This window comes from Furipterus horrens, unplaced genomic scaffold (assembly GCF_987537825.1).
Source record: "Furipterus horrens unplaced genomic scaffold, mFurHor1.1.pri manual_scaffold_8, whole genome shotgun sequence".
Taxonomy (NCBI): domain Eukaryota; kingdom Metazoa; phylum Chordata; class Mammalia; order Chiroptera; family Furipteridae; genus Furipterus; species Furipterus horrens.
The window spans coordinates 107,735,070-107,749,848 of record NW_028327178.1 but is presented as its reverse complement, the minus strand read 5'-3'; the positions used below and the strand labels follow the sequence as shown (position 1 = coordinate 107,749,848).

Genomic DNA, 14,779 nt, shown 5'->3' with positions numbered 1-14,779 from the left:
GGCAGTCTTCAAAACGTTTTATTACAAAGTACAGTGCAGCGTCCACAGACTGTCTGCCAGGGTCTGGAGCACGCGCCGCTGAACGAAGCACTGCAAGCTAGCTGGCAGGGGCCCGCGGGACTACCTGTGACAATGACCTCAATCCCCGCAGTCACCGAGGACACCTGGAATGGGCAGTGGAATGGAGACCAGCAGTCACTGTGGCCTGCGGGGGCCCAACTGCTAAACAATGGCGTTGCTTTCCCCAGGGGTTGAAATCCACATCCATGGCTCACAACCCACCGATTCGTACGCAGAGAGGGCGGGGTGGAGAGAGAACAGCTCCGGACACCCCGGGAGCCTCCGCCACTACTTCTTGTTCCTGGGCTTTAGCTCTTCGGCTGCGTTCCGCAGGAAAATGTAGTTTTTCTTTTGGGGATTATAAAACTCATGGCCCTAAAGGGGGAAAAACAACCACCTTACTGTGGGAAAGCACCCGTCAGCACTCGGCGGGCGCCCTGCACATGCCCAGCCCTGTGCTCCACGCGGACGCGCCACCGCTGCAGGAACCAAGCAGGCAGATGGAGAGGGCAGGCCAACGCTCAACAGTAACTCAGGTCCTCGAAGAAAAGGCTGGGACCTGGGGGAAACCCGCCTTCAGTGTCCCGCGTGGAGGAACCACCTTTCACACATTTGCCTTTAGGTGCTGGGACTCCTAACCCGCCACCCCGGCGCAGATGACCGTCCTCAGAGAGCAAGCCTCGGGGAGGGTGGTGGGCCAGAGGTTCCATGGCAGAGGGGGCCTCTGGGGACAAGGGCGGCCCGGGGCGGGCGTCCCCAGACCAAGAGAAAAGGGAAGGAGGCGTGGTGGTGAGGGCGCCTGCCGGCCGGGAACCCCACCTTGGACCAGTCGTAGCTGGACGCGTATGCGAAGATGTTTCCGTTGTGGTTGAAGCAGCAAGCCGAGACGGGCTGGTCTAACTGTTCCGAGGTTTTCAGCTTCGTCCTGGCGTCTTTGTCCCAGAAGCTGAATCTGCCATCAGACCCCACCGTGGCCAGGGTGCCATGAACAGGATGGAAGGCGATCCCATTGACCTGCAGGGATGGGCCTGCGCAGTGAGAGGCAGACCCACCGCGGGGGCGGACAAACCTGCTTCCCGCTTCAGCGAGGAGCGACGGTCCCTGCTCTGAGCCACCGCGCTCCCTGTCCGCCCGCCGGCCCGGACCCGGACCATGTCTCGTCACCACCACGGGTCAGCAGACGTTAGTGAGCGTGTGGCCAGTGACACCGAGGCACGGACCTCAGGAAGACGCGCTTCTCCCTCCTTTCTCAGCAAAGAGCAGCTCCTCGGTGTAAGCTAAGTGTGCAAACCGTCCGCCAGCACCCCCGAGGGACGCTCACCCCGCGACGCTCCGAGCTCGCCGTCAGAGACAGAGCGGAGACCGTCAACACGTTCTCAAAACCAGAAGCTGAAACCTGCAGCCCAAGCCCCACGCCGCCAGACGTGAACACACATGACGCCTGTCCCCTTTTCTCATCCCAGAATGACCCAGCCACCCATGGCCGAGTCTAGTTTCTGGACACGTTCCATTCTCAGGGTTAAGTTTCTGAAAACGTACCGCGTAGATGTCCTGAGGCGCGGAAGTGTTGGTTCCGTTGGAGCGGTGACACTTGAAGGTGAAGTTATCTTTGGCCCTGAAAAACAAAGGCCCGACTAAGTTTCCTTAAAAAAATAGTCCCAAGTGAAAACCCGCTGGCCACGCCCCACTCACGGGTTTGGGGGGTTGATGTAGTGAATGGCCACCCTGCCCTCGATGCTCCCCAGGGCAAACCCTGTCGGCTTGTTCTGCTTGTCTTTAAAGATGGCCACACAGCGGTGCTGCAGTTTGAAAAAAAAGACAAGTACATTCTTACGATGTAAAATAAAACCCATAACAAACTAGAAGGTAAATTATTTCTATCCCATTTTTTGGTTTTAGAAGAACCAGGAACATATCACTCAAATACGACAGAACGTGTTTCCATTCCTCCAGGAAGCATCATTTTCTAACTTTTATGAAGAAGCCAGAGGCCACGTGCTGCGAGGCAGGCAGCCTGTTCCCCACCACCCAGAAGGCCCGGCTGTCACTCCACGGCCCCCAGAGCCTGTCCCGGAGCCGGCCCCTCATGGGGAGGGACAGAGACACATCAGCAACAGCGAGGCTGGCCCCCTTCACCAAGCCACCCAGGGCCCTCTGCCTCCGCCCCCGCTGGAGAAGGGGAGTGTCTGTCCAGCCGTCACAGGGGAACGAGGGTCAAGCGGGCAGTGGCGGGGCAAGCCCTTTCCAAACCGAGAACGAACCACGCAGAAGTGAGACACTACACGTGGTCCAACACTGAGCATGGGGCCCAGAGGGGCTGCTGGGCTCCACAGAAGACCCCACAGGAAGAGCCCACGCCCCCGCCCCCCGGGGTGCCCTGGGTCTGCCCTTCCCCCTCCCAGCCATGACCATTTCACCTGCCCCGGACGACCACCCGCGCTGCCCAGACTGGACATCTCCGCTTCTGAGAGGAGCGTGGGAGGCGCAGGCAGCCCCGGGGAGCACAGGTGAGCTGGGCTGATCCAGGGGTGGAGCGTGTTCGCCCACTAGACGTCTGTGTTTGCACCCTAAACCCACTCCCTTTGAGCGTCCTTACAGGCGTTCACAAGCGCTTTATTCCACACGCAGACACGGGGCAGGCGCTAAATACCGGCTCCTGCCCCGGCTTCCGACTCACCTGATGTTTCAGGGGAGATTCTATCCGCCTGAACTCAGACGGTTGGTTCTCCAACTGATAGACAATCAGGCCCCTCTCCGCAGTTGCCACCACGGCCATTGGGTAGATCTAGGGAATGGCAGAAAGCAGAGACGCCTAGAATGAGGAGCTGTGCCTTTAAAATAAACACTCGGCCCAGGCGTGTGCCTTTCTTATACCAAAATGCTAGATCAGTTTGTTTAGTTGTAAAAACAAGTCTGATGTTTTTCTAAATTAAAAATTAACAATAGCATCAACATTTTATGAAAACATAAAACCTTATTTAAAAGTAGAAAATTCATGTAGTTTTAAAAGACTCATTTCTTTAAAACTAACAAATACATGAATACCTAGAATACACTTAGGAATGTAGAAGAAATGACACTCACCCATCCCACCCCTTCAGATGCCTGTTAACAGTGTGGTATGTTCTACTCCAGCCTTCTCTCTGCGCATGATACATGTACACGTGTGTGTGTAGATCTCTGTATAACCCGTATCAAGTCAAAGCGTGTGTTCCGAGAACACAGCGACTCTGATCGTCCCTGCAATGAACCCACCACGGGCCCCGCTAACGGCGCCCGTCCTGCCGGCCCGCACAGCACTGTCGGTGTTTCACGGGACTAGACGCAGCCAAGGTCATCTGCATCCTTCCTGCTCCCGTGAGAAACCTCTGCAAGTGCAACCACCGGGGCAGCGGGACAGACCTTCAAGGCGGATGACGAAACGGACAGAGGAGGCCTTCCTTCTCTCTCCCACTGAGACAGTCCCCAAAGACCTGGCACGGAGATACTGCCCGATGTCCTGCAGCCACACGGTACATGTTGTACACTCATGGCCCTCCTCCAAATGACGAGTGACCCCAGCACGCAGCGCCCCGGGGACAGGTGCAGCACGGGGGTCCCCTGCTCCGAGACCCTGCGGCACCCGGACTGCGCCCCTCCCTCACTTGAAGGACACGCACGCGCAGGCGGCAGCCGCTTACCATGTCGGCGCAGTAACACCGCTCCGGGAGCTGCAGCACCATCATGGGGTTGGACGACCGCGTGTCCCAGAACTGGAAGACAGCAAAGCCCGGGGCGTGAGGGCAGGGGCCCCGCGGCGGTGCGGGTGGGCCGCGCGGGCCCTCGGGGCGCCCGTACCTTCAGAGTCTTATCCCAGCTCCCGGTCATCACGCAGCTGTAGTTCGGCGCTTTGATCCAATGGATGGTCTTCACCGGGGCATCGTGCTTTCAACAAGACAAAGGGAAGTGTGACCAGGGCCATGGAGCTCCAGTTCCGGAGCTCACAGCGAAGGAATCAGGTTAAATGGTGAGGCCGTGCCAAACGAAACCCAGAGGGCGTCTGAGCCCTTTGCCACGACCAAGCCAGTCAGGTGACAACCAAGCACACGCCTCCTTCCCTTCCTAACGCCTCAGCTGGGTTCTCCCCACAATTAACTGGTGCGTGCGAGGGAGCCCCTCCCGGGACCTCACTTACTGAGAGGACGTGAACTACGAGACCGGGAAGAGCTGCTCGCACACAGGACCGTGACCTGGGCACGCCAGGCCTTCCTGAAAATGGCTGTGTCCTCAGCAGGGCACACCCTCTGGTTCTAGGTTCTCCCGTCTTCGTTGCTGCTGCCTTTCTCAGCAGACTTCACTCAAGAGCCTGCCTCTGTCCTTGAGCAGACTACAAAGCCCCAAGGGCGTGGGGAAGTGTCCCCCTCACCGCTGGACCGCCCTGGTGACAGTACCTGGCACACAGCAGGCATCGGATAAACATCAGCCCAGTGAATGAGGGACCACAGAGCTGGAAAAGGCAAATAACTCGGGGGGCGTGAGTGTCAAGGGCCACCTGTGACATCCGTCTTTAGATTTAGCGTCACTAAGCCCTTACGACGCTACCCTCACCTATGTATGCACGGGAGACGCCAGTCACGACAACCTGTGACGTGCCAGTGAAGACGGGGAGGGTCACAACACTGATGTCACGTCTGTGTGAGAGGGGCTCCGGGGCACCTACGCCTCACAGACCAGCGCGGTCCCCTGCACTTTTCTCCGCCACAGATGGTTCTCCCTGGGCACCGGCCTGTGTGCAGAGGGCAGGGTCTCCCTACCTGGGCGATCTGAATTGCCTGGTTGCTGTTCAGGTCCCACATTTTGGCAGTTTTATCACACGAAGCTGTAAATACTTTGCTCCCATCCTAAAATGAAACAGAGAAAATCTATCATTCTACAAAGAAGAAAATCTGTCTGTATGTATATTTAAATGAGGTTTTGTTCTGCAATTTTTATTTTTCCAATTATTTGGGGCCACTATACTGTAACTACAATCATATACAAAACACGTTTTCAGCTCCATTTTTATTACGATTATTTTTCTAAGAGATCCTACATAAACAGGATCAACACATCTGAAGGGCCCTCAGTTACACACGAGAACACGGCCTCACGCACCGGACGCCGCGCCTCTTGGAGCAGCAATGGCAGTGGCATGTCCCCAGGGATACTGCGCAGCATGGACCCCTGGGCGTTACCGGGCCACTTACGTTGTTTCTCATTTCGATCAATTTCAGGCCTTCACAAAAATTCCAAGAATGGAACAACGCCATAAACCCTCCACCTACATTCACAAATTAGAAACATTTCCACATGTCCTCTCTGTACACACACACACGTCTGTACTCGCTACTCCTTCTGTTCAGCTCCACACCAAACGCTACTCCAGAGGACACGCAATAAAACCGCACTAACGTTCACTCGTCACTGGTCCTATGTCAACTACAGAACAGCTTAAAAACCAGCAGTCCTTGTGTGACGGGTTTTAAACATTCCCACACAGAACTCAATGCAGGCCAAACACGAAGCAGCACAAGATACTTTTCAATAGAAAGAGGAAGGACTGAACGGAAAGCCTAGACCAGTGGCTGGCAACTGTTTCCTTGAAGGGTTACAATTCCAGCAACATTTCAGCCTCCACAGGGCCCTGGTGCCCTCCTCAACCTGCCATCGCGGCCGGCAGCAGCCGCCACGTGACGCAAGGGCATGAGCGTGGCTGTGCTCCGGTCCAGTGCTCACGCTCATAGGTGACGGCCACAGGGGCCCATGGGCCAGAGCTGGCTCTTCTCTGCTGCGATCACCCTCTCCGTTTTATAGGTGAGCAACACGCCAGTCACTTTATGCCGCTTTGAATCAGCGGCACAGCTTCCCACGACCTGACGCTCTGACGGGTTCCCGTGGGTGCCGTGAGAGCCCACGCGCCCCAGGAGCAAAGGACGCGCTCACCTCGCCTGCCGACCCTGATTTCTGCTACGTACCCAGTGCTTTAGCGTACTAGAGGGGCGTGGTCGTTACTGGCTGAGTTAAATGCTATTGTTTTCTAATTATAATCTTCATTTTGTATGGGAGGAAACAGACACAGACTATGTAACTTGCCGAAGTCAGAAAGCTGGAGGAGGCAGAGGTGAAATCGGAACCGAGGCCTCGCCGGGACAATCCGTAGAGCCACAGGCACGCAGCCCCCTTTTCCTTAAAGATGCACCTCAGCTGGTGCCCCTGATGAGGCATTCACGCCCCCCTCCCACCGACACCCTCCTCGGAGCAGCTCGCTGTACCAGACTCCTCTTCCACGTGTGAGTCCTCCGTGCGGCGAGGGGCCACGCGGAGGGGACAGGCTGCGGTCACTTTGTAAATGCAACAGCCACCCGGCGTGACCCGGGCGGCAAAATTCCTGTATCAGTTCACACCACTTCCTACCGCACTTCATAGGAAACCTGCCAATTCTGGTCCATTATCCAGTCAGTAAAGAAAGACAGGCAAATTAACCTAGAAGTTAAATTTCTCAGTATGTAGCCCTGGCTGGTGTGGCTCAGTGGATTGAGCACCAGCCTGCCAGGGTCACCAGTTCGACTCCTGGTTGGGGCACAGGTCCGGGGTGCAAGCCAGGTGCAACTGGGGACGTGCAAGGGGCAACCAACTGATGTTTCTCTCCCTCTCTCCCTCCCTCCCTTCCCCTCTCTGAAAATAAATAAATGAAAGCTTTATATTTCCCATGTGCAAATTAGAAGTAAGTTATAGCTGCAATAAATGTATCACTTTTCGAACTGTTTTCATCCACCCACTGGCACATGTGCTTCTGACCCCAAGGCCCTTCGTCCTCTTGCTTCCGGGGCTCAGACCGCTGGCAGAGAGGGCACAGAAGAGCTGGCTGCCAATCCCGGCCCCTCCTGTACCTGGGGGGGCGGCCCCCACAGCGCGGCTCTCCCGCCTCCGTAACTGCTCCTCGGTCAATAACCACAACACAGCAGACCGCATCTCGAACGTGTTTGCTCTTGTAGCTGATGTTCAGGAGGGGAAATTCCAAAAACGCCAAAGGACTTCAAATGTCGAATAACAGAGGAGGACCTGTCCCCCTAAGATTTATTTCCTGAGCTTGTGAAGTTCTAATTTTAAAACAACATTCGCTCATGGAATGTGTAGAAGTAGGAAAGGCTTTAAGAAAAACCCTCTGTTCCAGGCAGCGTGTCCGTAAAACAATGGCTGTTTCATGCCAGAAAAGCTTTTCCCAGAGAATAACTAAAGCCAACACCGAGTGCCACCCTTCCGGTCAGACACCCAGAAGCGCGCACACAGCCCGAGGAGGAAGCCACGTGCGGCACGGACTCACGTCACTCCAGCAGGCGTCGAGCACGGGCCCCGTGTGCATCTGCTGCGCCTTGGGCACCGTCTGTCCCGTGTCCTGGACTTCCCAGCAGCGAACCTGCGGCGGAGAGACGGGTTAGTGCGGGCCAGCAGCTGGCGAGACGGCCGCGCACGCGAGGGAGGGGGCCGTGGCCGTCCGCGTGGGCGTCGGGCCGCCCGCTTATTTAACTGGGACATGGGCAGCTCCTGTCCCGCTCCTACTTCTACGCCGTTAAAATAGACACGTTCTCCGCTTCCCCCCAAGACGCAGCTGCTCTTCCCGCCCCCGCCGCGAGCGGCCCTCTCCGAGCAGAAGGCCGTCCGCCACCACTCAGAGAACCCAACCAGAGCGGACACGTGCCTTTCTTCTCTGAGTCCTTTGGCTTTGTCTATCATCGTTCCCCGCTTACAAAGGCGGTGCATGTTACTTAGAGATTTTGTAAACATGACAAGAAAATAAAAATTGCCCCCATCCTGTCCGCTAGCTGAGAGCTGTGCGCTTCCTGTCTTTGCGTGCACACACATTTTCTTCCAAAAACGAGATCGTAGTATCTTCACGTCTGTAGTGATAACTGCTGCTTCCCTCACCTGCATTAGTTGCCAATAAGCGTTCTTACATTTTCTACAGAGAACCAGCTGGAGTCTTTCCAGAAATCCCACGTGGAAACCACGCCTGCCCAGCCTTGACCGCCCCCCGCTACGCCCCGCTCCCCCATCTCCTGCCGCAGAAACTCCCCACGCTCGTCACGACAGCATTCCTCGCCTGGCCACAACCCACAGGGCCGTGGCTGGCAGATGCCACAATTTTCCCAGCTCTCATCACACGAAGGCTTTTCTAAAGGAGGCGTATTGGGTGGAGTCTGGGAGCACAGGCCCTCCAGGGTCCATGCGCAGATGCCCCTCCAGCCCCAGAAGGGGAAGCCCTGAGACACGGTATAAACGTGAGGATTTCTGGGAAATGTTACCAATCACCAAAATACAGGCCGACCAACAACACATGTAAGGCTTCGGCTTGTTGTCAGCACCAAGTATAATTCCTTTAAGCTTTCTATCTGGGTTAATGTGACAGAAAAAGAAAGTCTGCCACGTAATGTGTGGTTCCCTGATTCTAAGTGTGGCTCAATGGCTCGAGTTTAATGGGCCCCTTGAACTCCTTTTGTGGGGGGCCTGTTCGCGTCCCTAGCTTATTTTCCTACCAGTTTTTGTCTTATTTGTACACAATGGACACAACCGGTAAGTATAATGGCTATGCAGAATCCATGCTATATCTAAAGTTGAAATAGTTTACCATATGCCTGAGAAACATTTTCAGGATGCCTAGAAGGGAAATTTGTGTATGCCAATATCCCTTCTTTCTTTTTAAAAATTAACCTTTATTGTATACTTTTAATTACCTCTCAGTCCCCTTAAATATCCATTCTCCGTGACCGCTCCAGTCGACCAGAGACTGGGCCAGAGGAGGCCTTTCTGGGCTGTCCACTCGACTGTGCTTTCTTAACAGAACAGTGCACTGAGATGTGCTCGCTGCCCGCTCAGCAGGGTTCACACCCTCTAACTGATTTACTTAAAAATACTAAACTATTTCTACAGAAAACTCTAAAGATAGGACAGTTCCCATATATCCCACATCCAGTTCCTTGCTTCCTTCTTACACTGGTCACTATGGTTAAGGCTTAACTCAGCTTCACTCGCTTGGGAGAGGATGTAGCCAAAGAGAAAGGAAGAAAGCGAGCCCTGCCCACTCAGAACATGGCTCCCAGAAGACACCCCGAAGGAGCACTTACGTCGTTGGCCCACGACCCTGCGATGAGGAAGTTCCCCGGCAAGGTGGGCGGGCTAAAAGACAGACAACCAATGCTGTCATCAGGAGAGGATGTCACTTCAATATCCTGCGGGAGAAAGGTCACCTTAAAGTGTGCGCACCGTCCCAGTTACATTCACAATTGCTCTCTTTCTCACTGAACACCTCCCAGGGGACCGCCCTGGTCCCAGCCACCGACTGACTCGGACGCGTCTTAACTCTGATCAAAAGGGTGACAGGACACAAGCCAGTGAAAGGACTGGCACGGCCGCATTTCCAGATGATGGCCACCAGCTCAGCCTCGCCCAGGTGCTCGATCAAAGCCCTCACCTGCCCTCCTTCCCCCACAAGTTCTGATTCAACAGTGTGGGTTGGGCCCTGGGCACCTGTGGTTTCAACACGCGCCTCAGTGATTCTGGTGACCGGGACCGTGAAGGGGGCTGGGACACTGTCCAGGGGACCCAGAGTTTCTGTGCTCCGAGTGTGAGAAGGCAGCGAGACAAGCGTCACAGCTTTCACCGCAGAGGCGGCCCCCCCACTGCCTCGGTTTCCCAGGCTGTCACTGCTGGGCAAGCCTGGCCTGCACTCTTTGGATAAACCCGGGCAGCCCGAGGTGGTACCTTCATGGGGTTGTGGTTGTCTGTGGTCGTGCTGCCGAACATGCTGGTGCCGCTGGTCCCAAACCCCGAGGTGGTTCCAAACAGACTCATTTTGGCCCTAAAACACAACAGAAAACATCAAGGGCAAGTCCTTTCTTAAGTAATAAACACCACTGAGACTCCACATAAAGCTCATTATGCCACAGGAGGGAAACAGTCCCCATGGCCTGACGCCAGGTCTCTCTTTTGAAGAGATCTAACTATGTGACAAGTAGATGCTTTTTAAAAAACAAACTTTCTATTTTAGAATAGTTTTGGATTTACAGAAAATTACAAAGAATGGAGTTCCCATACACCCCACACCGTTTTCTTGTCTCCTTCTTACGTCTCCCACCATTAATAAGCCAATACTGACACGTTAGGGTGGCGCCCCTCATTCAGCAGTCAGAGGTGAGCCCGCCCACTCTTCACAGGTACGGACCCCGGGCTGAGCACCGGGGGACAAGGCGCCGCCCCAGGTCCCCACTCCGAGTGAGTTCCCTCTCTCACTGCTCTCCGCGTGCTGCTTTAGGTCAGTACCTCCGCATGAAGTTCCTGAGAAACGCAAGCAGCCCTGGCTGCAACTCAGCAACCTCTTTGTAGAAGTTTTAAAAAGTCACCCGCTTTGGTCTGCTTTATTCTTGGACCTTGACCGGCAAGGATTCCCCCGTCCTGGGTTTTTAGTAAGCCTGCCAGGTTTGGCCCCCGCCGCTGCCCCTCCGCAGAGCAGGCACGAAAAACACGAACGCTCTCTCCGGGGTACTCCGAGGATGGATCAGTCTGCGTGCGTAGAGAGCGCAGCGCCACGCAGTGCGTACGACGGACAACTTTCCTTTGCACGGGGACAGCCCGGGGACTGTAACTCCCTGCTGACACTCACGTATGTTGAGCAAATGTTTCCACCAGGAAGTCTGGCCTGGCAGTGCCCTCTCCCAGGGGCGCCTCGGAGCCGAGTGACACGCTCACTAACAAGGGCGGCACCTCTGCAGCCGACAGCAGACTGGGGCACTGCCAGGAACTCTGGAATGGCGTTTGCGTCCCAAAGTCACGACAATGTACAGGACGGAGAAACTTACAGTAAAGTTCCTAGATGTTGTATCTTTCTTTTTCTTTTCTTTTTTTTTTTTTTAAAGGACACCACCTCCGAGGCTTCTCCGCCCCCCCGTTTTCACAAATCCCCCCTCCGATCATCACCCCCCACCCCCCGTTTCTCTGCACAGCCCCTGTCACGATCTGGAAGCTCTCCACTCAATAGGGGCCTTCCCGCCTGGGTTCTCCCTTAACACGCCCCCGGGGCGGCTGGTAAGTTAACCGAGCCCCGCCTGGGGCAGCGTGTTCGGGCCGTTATAAATGCCCGGGGAGGAACGAAGACACAAAAAAGGCTTCGTTTCGGAGAGCGGCCTGTCCTGGGTAAAGGACGGTCAAGCAAAGTCCCCGAGGAGGCGGCAGGTGTCCGACAAAGAGCCAGAAGCACGCGGGGACGGGCAGAGGCGACAGCCGCCGCCATCACCTCTTGTGGTCGGTCCTGGTGCCTCAGTTTCCCCACGACAGGACCGAGGGAGTTAGATCCGAGGGGACCGCTAAGGCCCTGCGTTCCAGCCTTGGCGTCACTCCCAGGGAACACTAAGGGAGCTTCTCAACAGGCCAGCTCGCAGCGGGGCGCGTCCCGCCGCGGGGACCCGGCCTCGACGGCGCCATGGCGGCGGGTAACGAGGGGAGGCGGCACGGGGGCTACCTGAGAGTCGCTCTGCGGCGAGGAGCAGGCTGCGGGGACCGGAGGGGCTGGGGAGCCTGCGAACCGGCTCCGGCGCGAGGGAGGCGAGGGCGAGAGAGCGCGAACAAGAATCTTGAGAGCCCTGGGTCTTCCCACGCCGGCGGAAGAAATTGTCCGGATTACCGTGGAGACGTCGCGCACGCGCCGCCGAGCCACTTCCTGTGTCGCCCGGAAGGCAAGGAAAAACAAAAAGGCCCCGCCCCCCGGAGGCGACCGCACATGCGCACAAGAGCTATTGACGCCGAGAGGAGATCCTCTTGCCAGCAGCCTGCGGATTGGTCGAAAGTTCCTGGAGCCAACCGCAAGTAGCAGAGCGAGCGCTTTGATGAGTCCGCAGCCCGGGGCGGTGGAGGATGGTGTTTGCTCTTGCGAAGGAAAAGTCAAGCAAAATTCTTATTGCCGCCAATTCAAGCCCAGGTCCATCCTCCGAGAAGATGATGGGACGCTTCGGGGCTCTTGCCATGACGTCCCTGTTTGCGAGAGGGGTATCCTGGGCCATCGGGCTCTCTGGACCTCAATTTCCAGCTGCACAGTGGGGATCATGATGCCTACCTCTCGGGGCTGTTCTTACTTTGGTTCTAGTGAAGTAACTTACGCGAAGGACTTTCCATAAGCGTAAGGTTCCGTAAGAATGTCAGGCTGTTAGGACACTCGTGCCAATGGTGAATTTTTCAGCTGGTCGCTTTTTTCCCTTCTCAGCAATGTCCAAAGGGGTGGAGTGGGGTGGGGAAGAGGAAGGGATCTCCTGAGGTTGTAACCTTCTCCTTTACTGCTCGGTGTGGTCTGCCTACCCAGAGCCCTGACATCTGCAGGGAGTTCTAGCAACCCCTGCATCTTGTTATCGAATGCACATTCAGTAGGCCCAGGGTGGCCCGGAGAGCCCACATTTCTAGCAAATCCCAGCGGGGCTGGCGGGGCCGCGCACCGCAGCTGGGCACGTAGGGTCTAGATCAGGTATTTCGAACTACTTAAGGGAGCTTGAAAAAGCTCTGATGCCCGGGCCTCCTCTTCCAATTCTGATTTAGTTGATCTGGGGTGGAACTCTGGGAATCAATATTTTCAAAAATCTCCCAAGGAATTCTGAGATGCAGCCAAGCTTGAGAACCTCTCCTCTAGATGATAATAGTAGCTCTTTTGAGCACTCGGTGGTTCCTCGCCTGTCATTTCCAGAGCAGCCCTGTAAGCTAGTTACTGTAATAACCCCCATTTTACAGAAAAGGAGAGTGAGGCCGAGAGAAGTAACGTGATTTGTCAGAGACGACACAGCGGTAACCAGCGAAGCCAATGAAGGCTGCCCCGTGCCTACTGACGCTTCTACCTGCCAAACCTCGGCATCTTCTCTGACAAGTCCTCCCTGGCACCCACTCCCTTCCTCATTCTTTCCCAAATGGGTCACCTCGTGCCATCTCTCCTGTAAACGCTCAAAGCCTGCTCAAAGCCAGCTCAGCGCGTATCATATTCAGCCTCACAAATCAGTGCATTTGCCTTGTCTAGCTTCTTAGACCTTAAACGTGGTGTCTTACTGCCATGTGTATCTTCTTGCAGCACCAAGCACTGTGTCTTACATATATTCGGTGTTAATGTTTGTTGCATGATACTGTCCTGTGCACAAGGAGTCTTTCAGAAGCATCTGTTATGATATAGGACTCAGCATACTTTTAAAAGTGTTCCCGCTATTTAGGGTTCTAACTGACCAGCTGCTTCTGCATAGACCATCAGTGGAGCAGCAGCAGCAGCAGGCTCGTGCAAACATAATAATAACGAACTTCCCTGGACTCTTCCCAAAGGGTATTGTTCAAACACCCACTTTCCATGAATTATCTTATCATCACAATGACTATACGATAGGTATTATTGTGATCCCATGAAACCAAGGCCAGGCGGTGACGTCCCAGCCAAGGAGGCAGTGAATAGAAGTGGATTGGGGATGCAAACAGCCGGTCCCCCAAATATAACTATACCGTGACAGATGACAGATTGTGGAGAGTGTCACACTTTTCCCCCTTAGAAAACAAGAAGAGGCGTCGCCACAGTCTGGACTCATGGGTTTGATTAATGAACCATAGATTATAAGTGAAAAATTATTAAAAATAAAAAAGAATTAAACTGAAGTTTGGGTTATGGCTGTCACACTGGTAAACCCTTTACAGGGAACGGTTATGAATGATTGCACAGTTTGTATTCCGTTGCTGTGTGAACAAAACCTGAATATGTTTGTAATTTTGTATCAGTGCCCTTTCATTTGAAGTGATCTTTAATTCTTAAATTTTTATTGCAAATGTTAATGTTGTTTAAGGTTTTGTGAAGAGCTCGGTTGCAAAGAGCCACACGTTACGTGTAGCTTTACGAGGAATTGGGGGCGTCCAAAGCTGGGGGTACGAAATGGACCCCTGTCAAATACTCAGAGTCTCACCCACACATCCTCACAGTTCTCCACAGCCTCCTCCTTTGTTTCTCAGACTCTTTCACCCCATCCCGTAAAAGAAAAACTTGAAAATGTGTTAAAGAAATGACCACCCCAAATAGTGGAAGGATTTGAGAGGCAAGCAAAGCTTCTGTCAGCAGAGGGCGACCTCAGCTCGTTTTTACGGGACTGTTTCCTGGGCCACACACCCTCGCTGGTGACAGCAGTAACGTTTCTCAATCCTTTCCGACAAACAGCCCGCCGAGAAGACCTTTTAGGGTTCGTGTACATGTGGCTTAGCTTTGAAAGCATTTCTTTTCTCTTTCAGCGCCACTGAACAAGCATCTACATCAAACGGTTCAACGAAGACACGCTCATGGAAGGAAGTCATGGAAATCCCGGAGCGTTTTTGCCTCTTTGGTAGAAAGTGCAGTATGTTTTTTCCCCATGAAACCGTGACTTCTGAGCTCACTGAGCATCATCAGTGATGACAGTTAAATTTCCCCGAAATGTGAGCATATTACAGACCTTTTATTTAACCAGGGTGATTATGAGCCGTTAAGGAAAAAAGAGTCTCTGAACATCCTTTTGTTGCATGAGTTTTTATTACTTTGATTATAAACAGATTCCAATTCAAATATTCTTTCCTGATTAAACTATGGAAATATTTAACATGAATGCAGTAGATATGGTAGAGGGGATGTCCGTTGTCAGTTGCCATTTTAAATAGCTGCCTATTTTGCAAT

The 14,779-nt window shown here is 54.1% G+C and overlaps 1 protein-coding gene across 1 annotated transcript; it reads right to left on the bottom strand.

Moving 5' to 3' along the window:
* RAE1 (ribonucleic acid export 1) lies at positions 1–11,730 on the bottom strand. The gene is made up of 12 exons (XM_090286597.1): positions 11,591–11,730; positions 9,838–9,934; positions 9,201–9,305; positions 7,403–7,495; positions 4,854–4,940; positions 3,898–3,984; positions 3,741–3,812; positions 2,738–2,845; positions 1,753–1,859; positions 1,600–1,675; positions 880–1,074; positions 1–435 (listed from the first exon to the last, which is right to left on the bottom strand). Exons 2-12 carry the CDS (start codon positions 9,925–9,927, stop codon positions 349–351), a joined length of 1,107 nt encoding a protein of 368 aa, XP_090142723.1. The 5' UTR covers positions 9,928–9,934; positions 11,591–11,730; the 3' UTR covers positions 1–348.
* Between the last annotated feature and the right edge of the window lie 3,049 nt (positions 11,731–14,779).